We start from the raw sequence: 18,751 nt of genomic DNA on the forward strand, positions 1-18,751 counted from the left end.
TCTAATCTAAAAATGTACAAAGACAATTAGTCGAAATTTCAATTTCAAAAGTTTCATTCCACGAAAGTCTAAAAGGAGTTGCCTGACTGAGTTACTTACGATTGCAAGATTATAAAAATATAAAAAAAAAAGCCTCGGCCACAGACTATATTATTATCCACGATATTATTACACACAGAAGGAAGCGTTTCCGACCCCATAAAGAATACATATGTACATACATATGTATATATTCGTGATCAGCATCAATAGCCGGGCCGTCTGTCCGTCTTGTTTGTTCTTGCTTAAACCTTTTTTTAGACTAAATGTAACTAAAGCAAGTGTTTAAAATAAGCCAGTCATTAAAATAATAGGTTCATTAATCGTATAAAATTATGTGGGCATGGCTAAATGTTCTATCTAGCATATAATATTTGACGGAACATTAAAATGAAGCAATATGGTTTCCAATCCTTGACGGAGAACGATTAACCTTTTATAAGCAAAGGGGGAATCTCAGTTTTCCACCGAAAATAATGAAAATTTTATAATTTAGCGCAGTTCACGTGAAAGATATCGTGGTGTTTTTTGAAGTTCAGAGGAAAAATGGCATGGATCTACAAGAAGAACTTTCAATCGTTAATATTTTCCTTCATTTACCTCAAGTAGTTGAACTATTTAAATATAGGGGGCTGAAGTGGGCTACGTTCGTTTTTTCATCATAACGAGACGCTATATTGTTGTTGAGGAGCAAAAACAGCAATCGCCGTAGCAGGAAACAAGTCAAGTATTTAGAATAAGCCAGTTAAGTAGAAAATTTATTCATTAATCGGTTAAAACTATGTGGGCATGGCTAAATGTGCTATATAGCTGAGAATATTCCACGGAAGATCAGAAACCAGGAATATGTAAAATAGAACTTGAATTCGTCAGTATAGTTACGGTATATTATTGAAATGAGACGGTATTATTCGGTATATTTCTGAGGGTCGGACCGTATATCTTATCGATAAATCCGCGGTCACACTGTTCACTACTGAAACAGTTTCTGCGCGTCGTTGTTTTAATTTTAGAGCCGTTGAGAGCCAAATTTTGCACAAGTGTTCGTTTAATTATTTGACTATTTGAGAGGGTGAGTTGGAAAGGCCACAAAATATTCATATTGCAATAAAAGCAAGTATTAACTATGCGCCAGTTAAGTAGAAAAATTATTCATGAATCGTATAAAATTATGTGGGCATGGCTAAATGTGCTATATAGCTGAGAATATTCCACGGAAGATCAAAAACTAGGAATATGTAAAATAGAACTTGAATTCGTCAGTATATTTACGGTATATTATTAAAATGAGATGGTATTATTCGGTATATTTCTGAGGGTCGGACCGTATATCTTATCGATAAATCCGCGGTCACACTGGTCACTAGGAAACAGTTTCTGCGCGTCGTTGTTTTAATTTTAGAGCCGTTGAGAGGCAAACTTTGCACAAGTGTTCGTTTAATTATTTGACTATTTGAGAGGGTGAGTTGGAAAGGCCACAAAATATTCATATTGCAATAAAAGCAAGTATTAAGTATGAGCCAGTTAAGTAGAAAAATTATTCATGAATCGTATAAAATTATGTGGGCATGGCTAAATGTGCTATATAGCTGAGAATATTCCACGGAAGATCAAAAACGAGGAATATGTAAAATAGAACTTGAATTCGTCAGTATATTTACGGTATATTATTAAAATGAGACGGTATTATTCGGTATATTTCTGAGGGTCTGACCGTATATCTTATCGATAAGTCCGCGGTCACACTGTTCACTACTGAAACAGTTTCTGCGCGTCGTTGTTTTAATTTTAGAGCCGTTGAGAGGCAAACTTTGCACAAGTGTTCGTTTAATTATTTGACTATTTGAGAGGGTAAGTTGGAAAGGCCACAAAATATTCATATTGCAATAAAAGCAAGTATTAAGTATGAGCCAGTTAAGTAGAAAAATTATTCATGAATCGTATAAAATTATGTGGGCATGGCTAAATGTTCTATCTAGCATATAATATTTGACGGAACATTAAAATGAAGCAATATGGTTTCCAATCCTTGACGGAGAACGGTTAACCTATTATAAGCAAATGGGGAATCTCAGTTTTCCACCGAAAATAATGAAAATTTTATAATTTAGCGCAGTTCACGTGAAAGATATCGTGGTGTTTTTTGAAGTTCAGAGGAAAAATGGCATGGATCTACAAGAAGAACTTTCAATCGTTAATATTTTCCTTCATTTACCTCAAGTAGTTGAACTATTTAAATATAGGGGGCTGAAGTGGGCTACGTTCGTTTTTTCATCATAACGAGACGCTATATTGTTGTTGAGGAGCAAAAACAGCAATCGCCGTAGCAGGAAACAAGTCAAGTATTTAGAATAAGCCAGTTAAGTAAAAAATTGATTCATGAATCGGTTAAAACTATGTGGGCATGGCTAAATGTGCTATATAGCTGAGAATATTCCACGGAAGATCAAAAACTAGGAATATGTAAAATAGAACTTGAATTCGCCAGTATATTTACGGTATATTATTAAAATGAGACGGTATTATTCGGTATATTTCTGACGGTCGGACCGTATATCTTATCGATAAGTCCGCGGTCACACTGTTCACTACTGAAACAGTTTCTGCGCGTCGTTGTTTTAATTTTAGAGCAGTTGAGAGCCAAATTTTGCACAAGTGTTCGTTTAATTATTTGACTATTTGAGAGGGTAAGTTGGAAAGGCCACAAAATATTCATATTGCAATAAAAGCAAGTATTAAGTATGAGCCAGTTAAGTAGAAAAATTATTCATGAATCGTATAAAATTATGTGGGCATGGCTAAATGTTCTATCTAGCATATAATATTTGACGGAACATTAAAATGAAGCAATATGGTTTCCAATCCTTGACGGAGAACGGTTAACCTATTATAAGCAAAGGGGGAATCTCAGTTTTCCACCGAAAATAATGAAAATTTTATAATTTAGCGCAGTTCACGTGAAAGATATCGTGGTGTTTTTTGAAGTTCAGAGGAAAAATGGCATGGATCTACAAGAAGAACTTTCAATCGTTAATATTTTCCTTCATTTACCTCAAGTAGTTGAACTATTTAAATATAGGGGGCTGAAGTGGGCTACGTTCGTTTTTTCATCATAACGAAACGCTATATTGTTGTTGAGGAGCAAAAACAGCAATCGCCGTAGCAGGAAACAAGTCAAGTATTTAGAATAAGCCAGTTAAGTAAAAAATTGATTCATTAATCGGTTAAAACTATGTGGGCATGGCTAAATGTGCTATATAGCTGAGAATATTCCACGGATGATCAAAAACTAGGAATATGTAAAATAGAACTTGAATTCGCCAGTATATTTACGGTATATTATTAAAATGAGACGGTATTATTCGGTATATTTCTGAGGGTCGGACCGTATATCTTATCGATAAGTCCGCGGTCACACTGTTCATTACTGAAACAGTTTCTGCGCGTCGTTGTTTTAATTTTAGAGCCGAGAGGCAAACTTTGCACAAGTGTTCGTTTAATTATTTGACTATTTGAGAGGGTGAGTTGGAAAGGCCACAAAATATTCATATTGAGCACGTTTTCGCTTCGGAAATGAGATTTTCGCAGCTCCGTTTAGAATGCGGCTGAGTGGCGTCACTCATGTACAGTAAATTTCGCTGTCTCGCACACATACCAACGCAAAGTCATGCGTAAAATGTGAAATGCGAAATAAGCCGCAACAGCGAGAGCCTTGAAGATAACTATTAGATTGTAATTTTAGCTATTTTCCCGTACTCTACGATTATACATACAAAGTTTAATTTTTCGCAAAGTTATTGGTATACTACATCATTGTGTTCGCTTCGCCTGTGCGTGCCGCCAGTCTCAAAGGGAAGCGGTGCTTTCTGTCGTGGTGTGTGTCTGTGTGCATGCATAAGTATTTTATAGAACACAAAACAAAACAAACGCAGCGCCCAAGAGATAGGGAGCCGCTTCATATTTTTCTTCTCAATTAATTTGTTGCTGGTCTGATTTGTGTCTACATGTAAATGTGAGAAAATGCGTGCTTTTCTGCGAACGTACTCATTTCGTAGAAAAGCTAAAAAAAAAACCACACACAAAGAGCATCGCGAAAACATACTAATATAAATCTAATTGTGTGTTTTATTATACTTGAAAATGGCCCCATTTTCAAAGGGCGAAATACGAAACGCAAAATCGGGCTTTGCGGCAACCGCAGTCGTCCAGAGCCTCAATTGTGTGTGTGTGTGTGTATGTGCGTACACATGTTCGTGTGCAACTTTAATTTCCTGATGTGTGTGCGCGCACGAACGAACACGCACAAATTACGCTGCATTAGGGAAGCGCCTAGTACGAAAAATGGCCGCTGGGACACGCGTCGTTCTGCACGAACTTTGCGTATGCGCTCGTTTCTGTGTGTGTGTGTGTGTGTTTTTTTTTTTTTTTCTCCATGGATACGCCACGGCGGGTGAGAATCTCTAAGAGACGCGACCGGCCCGTACCAGTCAACGAACTGGACTACCCCTTCGGGGCTTCCCAGCTAAACTCACCACCACGCACAGCTGCACACCTCATTCCCCGCGGGATCACCGAAAGGTATTACTTCGCGGGGATGGGTTGCCTACGTTAGGCACTCTCCTCTACGCGTCGCTCCCTTTCGCATCTTCTCAGATCGCTCTGGATGGCTATTAGGGTGTTGCTAACGCGCTGCCAGTTCTCGTCGGACTCCGTCATGAACGCCATTAACTCCTCTGGTCGTGGGAAATACTCTGCACTTGAGCGGTACCTCGTGCAGTGGTAGATCACATGCTCCGGATCCTCGCTCTCATTCGAACACTCAGGACACTCGGGAGTATCCTCGTGTTTGAACCTATGTAGATACTTCCTGTATCCTCCGTGACCCGTCAGGAATTGGGTGAGGTGGTAGTTCATCTCTCCGCTTCTCCGCCCTATCCATGACTCAATGTCCGGGATTAGTCTATGGGTCCACCGTCCATTTGTGGCCGTGTCCCATCTTGCCTGCCATTTTTCTATCGACGCCCGCCTTTCCGACGCACGGATGGTCTCTAGCGATGCATTAGTTCGCATCCCTGCGCGCGCTTCATATACATGTGTCATCTCGAGCGCTAGTATATCCACCGGTATCATGGCCGCGAGGACCAGGGCTGCGTTATCCGACACCGTCCTATATCCAGACACTACTCGAAGAGCGCAGAGCCGATATGGCACTGACATCTTTCTTCTTAGACTCGTGTTGCCGGATAGGGTTGAAGACCACACCGGCGCAGCGTACAGTAGGATCGAGGCCACTACTCTCGCCAGGAGTATGCGACGACCTGCCTTGGGTCCACCAATATTGGGGAGCATCCTTGCGAGTGCTGCCTGCATCCGGGAGGCTTTTTGACTCGCGTACTCGATGTGGGCCCGGCAGTTCAATCGGTTATCCAGCATCACGCCTAGGTACCGGATTGACTCCTGCGACTTAATAGTCGCATTACCCACGCGAAACGTCGCGTACTCCACCTTCTTCCGACTCGTGATGAGTACAGCCTCCGTTTTGTGGCCAGCCAGGTCCAATCCCGCGTTTTCCATCCAGTTGGATACGATCCGGATTGCCTCGTTGGCCGTCGCCTCGACATCTCGGAGCTCTTTGGCTACCACGACCAGGGCGAGATCGTCAGCGAAACCGACAAGCGTGCATCCCTGCGGGAGCTGGAGTCTCAGGACGTCGTCGTACATTATGTTCCACAGTAGAGGTCCTAAGACTGATCCCTGTGGAACTCCGGCTGTCACCCTGTAGAGCTTTGGTCCCTCCTCCGTCTCGTACCTCAGTACCCTACCCGACAGGTAGCTGGCTATTATCCAAAGCAGGTAGGTGGGAACTCCAATTCTCCCGAGCGCCTCGTTTATCCGAGACCAGTTCGCTGAGTTAAACGCGTTACGGATATCCAGGGTCACCACCGCGCAGTACTCCTTTGTGCCAAATCTCCATCTTATTCCCTCGATCGCTCTGGATGCAATGTCGGTGACTGCCTTGATGGCGTCGACCGTTGATTTGGCCTTCCGGAATCCGTACTGGGACTCCGATAAGGCCTCCTTCTCCTGGATCACAACTTGCAGTCGGTTGTAGACGATTCTCTCCAGGGTTTTGCCGACCGTATCCAGCAAACATATTGGGCGGTATCCTGATGGTTCCTCCGGGGACTTATTTCCTTTGGGTAGAAGTAATAGCCGCTGCACTTTCCACTGCTCTGGAAACACTCCTTCCCGTAGGCATTTGTTGAACGTGTCAACAAATACTTCTGGTCTGGTGGTTGCTCCAAGCTTCAATGCCTTGTTTGGGATACCGTCCGGTCCTGGTGCCTTTTTATCCCCAATTCTCCTGGTAGCCGCTATCACCTCCTCAACAGAAATCTGTTGCCACAGCTCGGAGTCTTGGCTCGAGACGCTCTCCTCCCTATACGGGTGCTGTGGGAATAGGGCCTCCACGATGCTACGAAGCAGGATCGGGCAGGTCACTTCCGGTGTTGACTGGCTCCTTATCCTCTTGGTGACGACCTTATATGCCGTCCCCCAAGGGTTGACGTCCGCCTCCTCGCATATCTGCCTGAAGCAGGCTGACTTGCTCTCCTTTATGGCACGTTTAAGGGCTCTTTGCGCTGATCGGAGTTCCTCTCCCCTGGTTTCGAACTCAGGCCGACCTCGTGCTCTCTGGTAGCGCCTTCTTGCTCGTAGGCAGGCTTTCCTTAGCTGGTTAACCTCCGCATTCCACCAGTAGCAGGGCGCTCCTCTTTTACAAGGCTTCCTTCTTGGCATTGCCACATCACATACCTCCTCCATGAGCTTCGCCAGTTTCTGAGCCAGGCCCTCTGCCGTTTCTCGCGCAGGGCTCCAGCTGGCGTTGCGCAGATATTCCGTGAAGGTTTCCACATCCAGGTGGTCGCCCTTCCATTTAGGTCCGGTAATTTTGGCTAGCTGTCTTTTCGTTGCTGCTCCGCATTCGAAGTGGATCGCCTGGTGGTCGCTGAACGTAAACTCCTCGCTTACTCTCCACGTAGATCCCCTATGGAGTGAGACGCTCATGAAGGTTAGGTCGATAATGGACCCTCGACCCGCCTTGAAGTAGGTTAGCTTCCTGCCATCGTTTGCGAGTATTACGTCCAAGGACGCAAATTCCTCGAGCAGACACGTGCCTCTGGCGTTGGTTTCCTTACTGCCCCACTCTACGGACCACGCATTAAAGTCTCCCGCTATTATTACGGGGGCTCTTCCGCGCGCGTCTTCCGCTATATGCGCTAGCATACTTTGGAAGCGCGCTAGGTCCAAGCTCGGCGGGGCATAGCAGCTATAGAAGGTTACCTCTCTAAGCCTCGCTCTAACAAATCCTTCGTTGGCTGCGCATATCTCCTGGGGGTGGATTTGTACGGCCCAGATGGCCGCCTTGCCGCAACTGCTGCTGGTCCAACCGCTTCCTGGTATCGCCCTGAATGGCTCGCAGATGAGCACGACTTCGGTCTTCCTCTCCCTGACTGCTTGTCTCAGGAGAGACTGAGCAGCTTCGCAATGGTTTCAGTTCAGCTGAGTACACCTCATGCTGATCTTTTAGTCAGGGCGTTCCTAAACTGGGGGCATCTACCGCTGCCGGCCACGTGCTTCCAGTCTGCGCTCGTTCTCTTGCAGAGCATGCACTGTGGTTCCAGGCTACAGTCCTTTGCCAGGTGGTTCTCCTTTCCACATCTTCTACACAGCTTGGACCTATCTACTTTGCTACTGCACTGTCGTGCCATATGCCCAAACTCGAGACATCTGAAGCATTTGGTGACGCTGATTCGCTCACGCAGTCTGCATCTTACCCAGCCTACTTTTAGGACTCCTATTTTCAGAGCCTTTTGAGCGCTCTCCGCTGGCAGCCTGATTGTGGCCGTCTGGGTTCCGCCGTATGCCTTTCTCAGCTGGATGTCATCCGCAGACAGCTCCGCCAATTCCACCTGGCTTCTCAGAGCCTCGCATATATCCTCCGTGGTGGTTATTTCGTCCAGGTCCTTGCACTCTACGGTCACCCGGTGCGACAGGCTACGGACTTCTGCGTGCTCCTTCAGCGTATTGGCTACCAGGCTTTTAAACGTCTCCGTCTCCTCTCCCGACTTGTTGAGCTGTAGAAGTAGCTCTCCTTTTTGGGTCCTCCTGATCCTGGCGACCGCATCACCGAGTCCACGCAGGGTTTCGTCCGTCCTAACCTTGCGCAGTATCTCTGCATAGGTCTTTTCACCTTTGGTGGCAATGACGATGGCGTCTGGTCGCGTCTTGTCCGCGAGCGCTCCAGTCGGCTTTTGCGGCCTCTTCCTTCTGCGCCGGTTGGTCACCGTCAGAAATGGGGTCTCCTCCGGCTCCTTTCTCTCCCTTTCAGCGTGGGCGTCCTTTTCAACTGCTACTCCTGGTGTGGTCTGGACCTCGACCGCTGCCTTGGTCCTCTTTGTCCGGGGTGTTGGTGCACCTGCAGCCTGTTTCCTCTTAGGCTCCGGGAGAGGTCTGAAAATCGGTGACGTCTGAGAGGACTGGTGGGTCCTGATCACCGCCTTAGCTTCTTCGTCGTGCTGCTGGATAGCAACCAGCTCATACAGCACCCTTATGCTCTCGATCGAGTCCCGCATGGGTTGGTGTATGGATCGCCTCTTGCCATCCTCGAGCATCTCCACTAGCTGCGTGATCTCTCGTCCTAGATCGCGCAGCGCTGTGCTGCCCTGAGCTTTTTGGTGCTGCTCCGGGCCAGGGAGGGCCGGCAGCGGGGCGTCGGTCCGCTCACCAGTTGGCGTTCTCGCCATTTTTTTGCTTTTATTGAAGCCTTCCGAGTCGTTCGTCGTTATGGGTGTGATACTTTTACTCATTTTGTTGGGTCCCAACTCGTAAGCCGTTGTCCTTGTCTGTTGTACAGTCGCGTTATGATCCCATGGTTGTCTATGCAAGCAGGGAGGCCATGCGAGGGTTGACTCCCGCCCTTATGGGGTCGGGAGTTCAGAGCCGGATCCGCGCTAGTCAGGAGTGACTCAACTGAGCCTGTACGTCCAATTTAATGGCTACGGAACAAGGAGCGTGCTTAGAGATTTGCCAATTTTTCACGGGACGGGGGCAGAAGCAGCATTAACCTAGCAGCCATTTCGGCGGGGTTTCATTCCGCGTACTAAAGTGCTAGAATGCTGGCTTCCGTCAACCCTGGGGTCATCAATCCAAAAAAGGGGGGTCCAGTTCCTATCCTAAGACTTTACTGGTCTCCGTCTTAGTCGCCTTCTCGTATTAGCTAGGTGTTTCACAAGTGTGTTAGACCTATCCGGGGGATACCTGGCATGTGCCGGCGGTTACGAGTTGCTTTAGTGCTCTTTAGAGGGAGCAGAACATCCCCGTGTCTTCTTAGTCGCCTCATACGACAAGCTGTGACATGCTGTGGTGGTATTCTACTGCCCGCTCACCACACGGGTGAGTGTGTGTGTGTGTGTGTGTGTGTGTGTGTGTGTGTGTGTGTTTGCTATCAAAGAAGTCATTAATTAGACTCTAATTATTCGGGAGATATTGAAAGCGAAGCTGTTAAATATTCAAACAAAAAGCTACAAGTCTGATCCTCCAATTTTGCAGAACGCTATGAGCTCGCACGACGACATTCCCGGAACGTCGAATGGCAGAAAGTCGCGCTCAAAGCGACGCGACAAATGGCATTCCCGCAGCAGAAACTCCAGCAGCGGAACCATGCCGTCGCCATCGGGAAACTTTGGTCGGCGCCCCGAGAACAGACCCAGTAATGGCGTCAATGGTTCCAGAATGGTGGATCGCGTGCTGGTGGCCAATGCTTTTGCTGCGGAAATGTCCGCAAACGAATCCAACAGCAGCCCAAACAGTGAATACAATGTGTATGGCCCCTTGAAGCTGGCCAAAGGTAAGGGGCTGGAAATATTATCAACTCCAATATCCAGATTCTAATTGCTTTCGCCTCCTCTTTGGCCCCCTCCCAAAACACAGAAAACAATGATAAGAAGCACAAAAAGAAGAATAAAAAGTCGAAAGAAGACCGCAAACCGACAAATGCCGGATTGAAGGGATATTCCGGAACAAATCCTTCCCTATCTTATATGCAGCAAGGAATGTTAGATGACTCCGAAGAGGAAACGCGGGCAAGTAGCACCTGACTAGAGATACGTTTTCGAATTCGTAGAGAGGGTGTTCTTTTTGGTTGGCTCTCTCTATATTCTTTCTCTCTCTCTCTCTCTCTCTCTCTATACCTCTATCTATAATCCACTACAACAGTCGCCAGCTGAGATCAGGGCCCTTTGCACGAGTGGTCTGAGGGTATTCCCCCGTGAACAACAGACAGAATCAACGGCAAAATCAGCAGCACAGGCCGTTGCTGGTGCTCCAGCTGATCCCGCTAGTCTGGACACTCCGATGTCAACATCACCATCACCATCCTCCCGCACGGAGAAGACCCATCCTTCCGTCCAACTAACAACAACAGCAACAAAAACTACATCAACAACAACAACTTCCTCCTGTCCTAATATAACCACTCCAGTATCGTCCGCATCAACAGTAAGACCAGTAACACCATTAACGACCCCTCCGACTCCGACGACTCCTCTCAGCCCAACATTTTCACCAACGGCACCTGCCAACAACAACAGCAACCACTCTTTGGAGAACATCTCAAACAACTCGTCTGTGGCTTCAAGCACAAGCATAAGCGAACCAGAACCACCACCACCAACAACAACAGCAACTGCAAGTCAGCAGCAGCAAACACCAACAGATTTAGACAAGAAGGTGGTGAAAAACAATTAAAATTCAAATAAAACAAAACAAAGCAATAAGAGATAAGAAATATAACTACTAACAAATAATTAATGCCTACTGATATCGTTGTAGACACGCAGACCAGACAAAACCACACACTAACCTTTGACATTCTCTTCCACTCCTCTTGTCCCCACTAGGATGAGGCGGTGATTTCTGCTGGCACGGCTCCGGTGTCTCGCTCCGGTTCCTCGAATCCTTTTTCACGAAAACGCCCAGGGTCGTCAATCAAAACTAAGGACCACGACGATCTTTCAAAAAACAAGAAGAGGAATCGTGGGCCACCACCAAGACTCATCTGCGCGGATGACGACGATCCAGAGGAAGTGATGCCACCCGCGACGACCAATCGACGCAAGAGTGTTTACTCGGAGTCAGGCAAAAGGGTAAAGCCAAATATTATCGACGAGCTCTATCGCGTGCCGTTCAAATATGGCTGGACGCGTGAGGTGGTAATTCCAAGCCCTTCCACCAACAGCTCGAATCACATATTCTACACATCGCCCTCAGGCAAGAAGTGCCGAAAAATTAGTGAAATTATACCAATGCTGGAGGGGGAACTCACCAAAGAAAATTTTCTCTTCGGGACGCATATCCTGGGTGCCGAAGCCCAGTACGAGACGATCCGCCAGGCCTTGAATCGTGAAGAGCACCTTGCCGCGTTAAAGGAGCGCCACAAAACCGACAAAACAAAGGCTAAACAGAAACGTCGTCAGACGATCGGAGCCGAGTCCCATTCGGTTCTCCAGGCAGAAGCTGGCACAGCGGCGTTTGGCAAACGTCTCAAATCGATCGACGATTTGCTGTCGATGGCAGACGAATCTATGACACGTCTGGCACTCGAACCTGTGAAAATACTGGCAGCCAAAGTGGTGGAAGCCCCTGTAATGGGCAAACACGTACCCAAGCCCAAGTTGCCGAAGGGCGCCAGCTCTGTCCCTGAGAGTTGGACCGCCACCATGGCCGTCAAGGGGAATGCGCGCCTCCTTGCCGCCGCCATAAATGGGAACGCCAGAGCTGCTGCATCTTCGACCGTAACCAGCAGTTCATGGTAAGCATGTCCCTTACCCTGTGCATTCCTGATTTAATTCTGACCTTAATCCTTTACTCTGTAGCGCCGCCCCAGTGCGCCAGGAAACGCGCGAGACCTGTGGATTCTGCCTAAAGCTAATCGAGGGGAGCGTCTGCCAGGTCAGTGTTTGTGTTTCACATTTTGTGTGTACTGTCACATATATCGCACGATTTTATAATTGCAGAGCTGCGTGCAGTCGGCGGAGGGAGTGGATGCTGTTCCCCTGATGGGTGCATACGGGGAGCTACAGGACGGCGAGGGGGAAAGCGAGAAGAGCTACCAGGCGGGCACTGTTAGCAATGGGCTGGACGACATAAAAGTGCTCGAGCCGCCTGGCGAGATGCCGCCGGCGGAGCTACTCAGCACAGACACAACCCCATCCCCTACGCCCATTAATTTGTACACGCACCAAGAAGTCGTGGTCATCAGCGGTCAGAAGGCGATTTCCGCCGTTGCAGAGCCGGCTATGACAAGCCAACAAAAAGTGTGAGTCTTTGGGCACTTAGGCACTTGGAACCTTGAGACCTTGAGACCTTGAGGTCTGATTAGATTAGTGGTTGATGCCTTCGCATACCCGTTTTCTTCCTTAACAGTCCACTAATAAATTTTTGTCATTGTTTTTGCCCTATCCCCAAACCAGACTTGTCCCAAATCCGCCGGACTTGACTAGTTACTATGAAGTCTACGATAAACGGATTGCTGCACCCAAGCAATCGTCTCCACCCGATAATCCGTGGGAGCAGATGTTTGGAAGCGGCTTCAATTGCCGGTACTTAACCAGCATAATGCAGACACTAAACCAGCAGGTAATTACCAAAAGAATCTAAAGAAAGGCAGGCTCCAACCGAACCGAACCGAATCGAATCAATGTATCTTTCAGGAAAGGGCCAATTGCTCGGAAGTGTCCAAGCTGTGGCACTTGTGCTCCCGTGACGCTGAAGTATGGAAATCAGTTTCGCTTCGCGACACAAAGGTCAACAATTGGCCAGCTTTGGTGCGTGAGATGGCACGCAACGGCACACGCGATCTGGACATGATGGGCGCGATCATACCCACTAGCGGTACCCTCGTCGCTGGGGACATGCGCGTGCTGACGGATATGCGCTCGCTGCGCACCGATCATATGAAAGCTGACTTCCTGCACCAGATCTTCCGTAGCTTGCCTCAACTTGAGAAGCTGATGTGCACTTGCGTCAGCTCGGGCCTCAACATGACCGACATCGATAAGATCGAAAACCTGAAGGAGCTGCGCGTTCGCATGACCGATACGAAGGCATCGATCACCGGTCTGCCCCTCGTAGGCAAACTGACGCACCTGCGCGCCCTGGGCCTGCGCGGCGTTAAGAATTTGGGTAGCTTGCTGTTTCTAAAGGATCTACCCAATCTGGAGACTCTGATTCTGGGCTACTGCCAGAGCATGCACCGCCTCCAGCTGGGCAACGAGGTGCTCCCGACACACACGAAATTGCAGACGTTCCGCATAGAAACGGACCAAAGGAAGAAGACTTTGTTCCCAGTCGACGAGATCATGAGGGGACTCGCCCAAGCCGGGGGCGTCCGTCGCCTCGAGCTGGTCAACGTGGATTTGGACGGAAACTTTAGCGATCTGCTGTCCAAGTGTCCCACGGTGGAAGAGCTGCTGCTGATCCCCAAATGCCAGACCAACTCGGCACTCATGATGCGCGCCGTAATGGATATCAGCAAAAATGGAAATCAGCTAAAGCTCTTTAAATTGGTGCTCGTCACCCAGCTGCTCACCGCAACGAGCGCCTTGGTCGGTAATCCCGATGTGCCCATGGTCCCCGTAGTCCGTCCTGTGCCCGGTATACCGCTCAACGATCCCTTGAACATCTGCTCGGATGAATGTCATCAGCAGGGGCATTCCATGTGTGTGGCCGTTTTGCCCTTCGAACGTTTGAAAGTTATAATGGCAGAGATGATGCCGTATTCGTCTCTGTCTGTAGTCACCACGGCCATGGTGGACACACCTTCAATCCAGCTTGAGCGTCTTCCTCCCGATGCGGCGGTCCCGACACCAATAATGATCCTGAACTTTTGAGCCAAACAAAATAATATCCTGTCATTTCTTACCCAGGACAACCCCTCCCCAACCCACCAAACCAACGGAATACACCTTCATCAGAGAAAGTCAAGACTGAGTCTTTGAGAGCCATCACAAACACACGGATAAACACAAGTTAAAGAGTTAAACAATTAAGCTATGAAAGTATTAGGACGCTTTATTTTACGTTATCGTATTTCATGTATCGTAGCTGCCAAGTGGCTACAAATGGAAATGATTTTGTTTATTTTGATTTTTGCATTACATTTTGGATTAACTTAGTTTAAGGCGCGTTTCAAACGTCGCACTGAACGCGGCACTGAAGTGAAAGAATTAACTGATGACCACACCACGAAACCCGTATATACATGCTCGTATATACACCAGAGAAGAAAGTGTAGTCGTTTAGTTTAGATATAACTATTACTATTACTGTTTCAATTTAATTCGATGTGTAGTACTCCTACCCACTACAATGAAAAGATATTTTTTTTTTATTTTTTTTTTTGCTATTACGATTGATGGCCGCATAGAAGTTCACTAAACTGAAAGATAATCAAAAGGGGCTTGGCATTCCAAAGGAAACATGCCAGCCGTGGAAGAGACGTTTGACTGGAATCGAACAAAACAATAGACTATATTCAATCGTATAGACTTTGATTTTGTAGTGTTAAGCCCTTCAGTCTGTTAATTAATTTCAAGGACAGCCGCAGCACAGCCATATCTGGACTGCATATCTGCACTGCGACTTGCTGGCTGACCTTTGAGCACGAATATATTACCATTAAAATCTGTGTGAGTTTCTCCGAACTACAACTGTGTTTAACTGGGTTTCGGGACCGACAATGGGACAATGGGACAATGGAGCTTTCCAGAGAGACCAACAGATCCACGAGATAAAGGCCATGACTCCCTCACAGATTGGCATCGCGTAAATTTCATTGGTCTATGATAAAAACTATTCTGTTTGGGGTTTATTTAAAATCGTACTTTCCCCTGGCTGGAGTTTTTGGTGGTGATTCCATTCCATATTCGTTTGGCTTTCGAAATTTGGAAGAAAAACTACAAAATTTAAATGGATCAACTGTGGTGGCTTGGAGCCTTAGAGCCCCTCATTTTGTTAAGCGTCGTCATGGCTGCAGCCACCAACTGGCGGGAGCCAGTTACCAAGACATCGACTTCACTCTGCTGGCCATACTTGGTGCGGACGTGTTCAAAGCATGAGTTGACCGAGAGGGTAAGATGGGAGGTGTCCTTCTTTCCGATCTCCTCGCAGAGACGACACCAGGCTCTGGCATTGCTCTTTGCCCGCTGCAGCTCCTCCTTGTCGTCCCAGACCATGGCCGCGGATAGCTCCTCGGCCACGATTTCGCCCTCGAAGAAACTGGGGCATGGCACAAAGCAGGCTTCATCGAAGCGCACTTTGAAGCGAAGGATCGCTAGAAGATCCTTGGCATTGAAGTCGTTCCCCCTACTGTACAGCAGAATCTTTGGCGAGCGACTGGCCCGAGTACCGGCATAGAACCACTCCCTACAGTCCATCATCGATTCGACAGAATCAGCCGTGTCCAAATAGACATTAAGGCTGTCCTGTCTGATCACATCGAAATGTCCCGCCGGCTGGAAGCTGCCAATTCCGTGGACCACGCCCTGAGACAATTTAATTGTATTTTTATCCAATCCCACCACAAACTCCGGCTTGTGGCGCCTGAGATAGTCGCACGCCAGCTGGATGGCCAAAGAGCCATTCAACTTCACGGAATGGTTTGCCTTGGAGAGCAAGTGCTTTTGGTTGAGGTTTGCCTCGATAAGGGCTGCGAATGTGGGCACTCGATGGAGCTGGACGCCCAGCTCCCTGGCCCTCTGGGCCAGGGCCTCACAGCACTCTGCTTGGGTGACATTCGTGTATATGCTGGCAGAGGGCTTCATGATTGCCGCCTTGGCCCAGGCAATGTCCCGCATGGTATGCCTCAGATTCGACCTTTGGTCCCGGCCCAGAGTGTTGATGCCGATGGTTCCCGCATGCGAGGTGACGTTGGTGCAATCGCTGGCGCCTCCACTGCCCACCTTCACAATGGCCACATCCACATTCGCCTGGCGGAACGCATGGAAGGCCATCACCGTCAGGAGTTGGTCGTAGGCTGGCGGTGGTTGCATTTTCGCCAGCCTGGCGTGAATCTTCCAGAAGAGCTTCGTGAACTGAACCTCACTCAAGGGCTGCCCATCGATGCGTATTCCCTCGCAGGAAAAGAAGAGATGGAGCGAGCAGAGTAGCCCTGTCTTGATACCATGCGAGAGCAGGATGTTCTGAACGAGGCCACAAGTGGTTCCTCTGCCCTTCGATCCGGCTACCTGTATGACGGGAATGCTTTCCAACTGCGCTTTAGACAGCTTCGTCCTCTGCAAGCACTCCAGGGTATGTTCTATTATCGGATCCGGCTGGCAATAGGAGCCCAGCCGGCCCACCCGCCCGGGCTCCGAGTCGAAAGCGTGGTAGCTGTTCAGCTTTTGGATGGCTTTCAGGTAAGCCAAACGCTCGGGCGACTTCTTCTTCGGTTCCTCTGGCTCTGCAGGGGCTGCTGCTGCTGAAGCTCTGGACCCCATTCTGGATATCTGCTGTATCCCATGTCCCTTCTGTTCTATATCCCTTCTGGCGTGCTGCCTGCCACTCGGTTCCTCAAGGAACCGTGTCTGTTCCTGCTTCTGCATCTGTGAGCCGTGCACGCGATTCGTCCAGCACACGCGTTGGCCTTCCGCTGGGGAGATGATCTCATTATCGCCATTTGGCTTCTTTTGCGGCGACAGCTGCTGCTGCCAGTCGTATTTGCCGGGAGTCGACCATTTGTTCCTTGTAGCCTTGGAAGGACTTTCTTTGGCTGCCAGCATGGCTTTGCGCTGGATCTCCTTGGTCCTGGCCATCCACCTCTCTCTCTGATCGGAAAAGCTTTCCTTAAGGGAAACTGCAAGAGAAGGAGGATATACCATTGCCATTCTGAGCATCAAAAAAGTACACGAAAGTCTCACCTGTCTTGCGTGTATTCTCAGCCAAGGGCACAGCAGTTGTTCCTGTTGTCTTCATTTCCGGACAAGCACTCTCCGGCTGCGTTTGCTTCGGCGTCTGGTCCTCCAAGGTCTCTGGCTCTGGTGCCCCATTCGTCTTAGCCTTGGCCATCAGCACTTGGCGAGCCTTGAAACTCTTCTGAAAGATGTAATTTCTCGCATGGACCGTGGCCGTGGCCGTGCCCTTCCGCGTCATAAGACCCGTGAAAAGATTCTTTGACATCGTTTTCATATTCGTTGATCTTTGATTTGATTTGACGGGCTGTATATTTCTTTGTGAGTGTTCGATTACCTCTGAATTTTTAAATTGAATTACATCAAACGATATGGTAGAGTAGAATAAAGTATTTCTGTTTTGAAATAAGGGGACTACTAGATGGATACTGAAATCGAAAAAGCCTTACAGCAGCAAACAAACATATAGAATCGATTTCATTAAATAGAAGTAACTCCGTTAACCGTCTTTAAAGTTTATATTACGATTTTCTCGCCTGACCATGGTATAGCTATAGTTATTCCGGAAGTCCTGCATATAAGGACCACTACCAAGGAAAGAAAAATTAAAAACAGCCAATGAACACACACATTTCCATGTTCCTTCATATAAATTTTTTGAATTTAACAAACTTGAAATACAATTTCATAAACTTTTATGTAAAAATATATTAAAATCAGCAAAAGCTCATTTTGTTGGCTATTTTTATGCCATAGATTCCATTATTATTATCTCCTATGTGTGTGATAAAAGTCTCTCTTTAATATTCAAATATCTTTCAATGATCCCAGAAGCATGGAACCATCTTAAGTCTTAAGTCTTAGTTTTAAGAAATTTGTAGGTTAGGTTGTAGGTATAAAATAAATAGTTTTTGGCTCTTATCAAAACCATTTTTGAGACTTCAATGAAGGATTTCCTCAAGTTTTTCAAGTGCCTCGGTTTTTGGTAATTATTTCTTTTTGAAATAAACTAAAATTGGCTCAAAATCAACCTTACCACCAACCATCGTACCTATTGAGAGTTATACATAATAATAAATATTTGTTTTATTATACCCGATACTCAAAATGAGTATTGGGGTATATTAGATTTGTGGTAAAAATGGATGTGTGTAACGTCCAGAAGGAATCGTTTCCGTCTGTCCGTCCGTCCGTCCGTCCGTCCGTCCGTCCGTCCGTCCCCTTGAGCGCCTAGTGCTCAAAGACTATAAGAGCTAGAGCAACGATATTTTGGATCCAGACTTCTGTGATATGTCACTGCTACAAAAATATTTCAAAACTTCGCCCCGCCCACTTCCGCCCCCACAAAGGACGAAAATCTGTGGCATCTACATTTTTAAAGATAGTATAAAACTAAAAACTCAGAATCGTAGAAGATGACTATATCTTCTAGAGTGCAAAATCTGAACCAGATCGTATAATTATTATAGCCAGAATCAAGAAAACAATTTCATTTTGTTCTCGCTCTGTCTCTCTCTAACACACAGGTTTCATGGTCGGTTTTGCCAATTGCAAAATATGAGTTCAAGGATCTCAGAACCTATAAGAGCCAGAGCAACCAAATTTGGTATCCACACTCCTGTGATATCGGACCTTGACCGTTTCGTGTCCAAATTTCGCCACACCCCCTTCCGCCCACGCAAAGGACGAAAATCTGGGGCATCCACAAATCTCAGAGACTATTAAGGCTAGAGTAACCAAATTTG

General features: G+C 47.2%; 2 protein-coding genes across 4 annotated transcripts; one reads left to right on the forward strand and one right to left on the reverse strand.

The window, feature by feature from the left end:
- Positions 1-1,092: 1,092 nt before the first annotated feature.
- LOC108160603 lies at positions 1,093-14,801 on the forward strand. 3 transcript variants are annotated; one of them, XM_017294719.2, is made up of 9 exons: positions 1,093-1,111; positions 9,649-9,946; positions 10,030-10,181; positions 10,315-10,827; positions 10,998-11,908; positions 11,973-12,048; positions 12,114-12,415; positions 12,570-12,735; positions 12,810-14,801. In XM_017294719.2, the coding sequence occupies exons 2-9, from the start codon at positions 9,655-9,657 to the stop codon at positions 13,986-13,988; spliced, it is 3,591 nt and encodes a 1,196-aa protein (XP_017150208.1). In that variant the 5' UTR covers positions 1,093-1,111; positions 9,649-9,654; the 3' UTR covers positions 13,989-14,801. The 3 variants fall into 3 exon arrangements, with proteins under 3 accessions (XP_017150208.1, XP_017150200.1, XP_017150217.1); XM_017294711.1 differs by lacking the exon at positions 1,093-1,111 and adding an exon at positions 3,451-3,559; XM_017294728.1 differs by lacking the exons at positions 1,093-1,111; positions 10,315-10,827 and adding an exon at positions 3,451-3,559.
- On the reverse strand, positions 14,502-17,425 carry LOC108160620 (putative folylpolyglutamate synthase). The gene is made up of 2 exons (XM_017294740.2): positions 17,016-17,425; positions 14,502-16,951 (listed from the first exon to the last, which is right to left on the reverse strand). The coding sequence occupies exons 1-2, from the start codon at positions 17,281-17,283 to the stop codon at positions 15,072-15,074; spliced, it is 2,148 nt and encodes a 715-aa protein (XP_017150229.1). The 5' UTR covers positions 17,284-17,425; the 3' UTR covers positions 14,502-15,071.
- Positions 17,426-18,751: the final 1,326 nt, after the last annotated feature.

The sequence above is a fragment of the Drosophila miranda genome, chromosome XL, assembly GCF_003369915.1.
Source record: "Drosophila miranda strain MSH22 chromosome XL, D.miranda_PacBio2.1, whole genome shotgun sequence".
In the NCBI taxonomy this organism is placed as follows: domain Eukaryota; kingdom Metazoa; phylum Arthropoda; class Insecta; order Diptera; family Drosophilidae; genus Drosophila; species Drosophila miranda.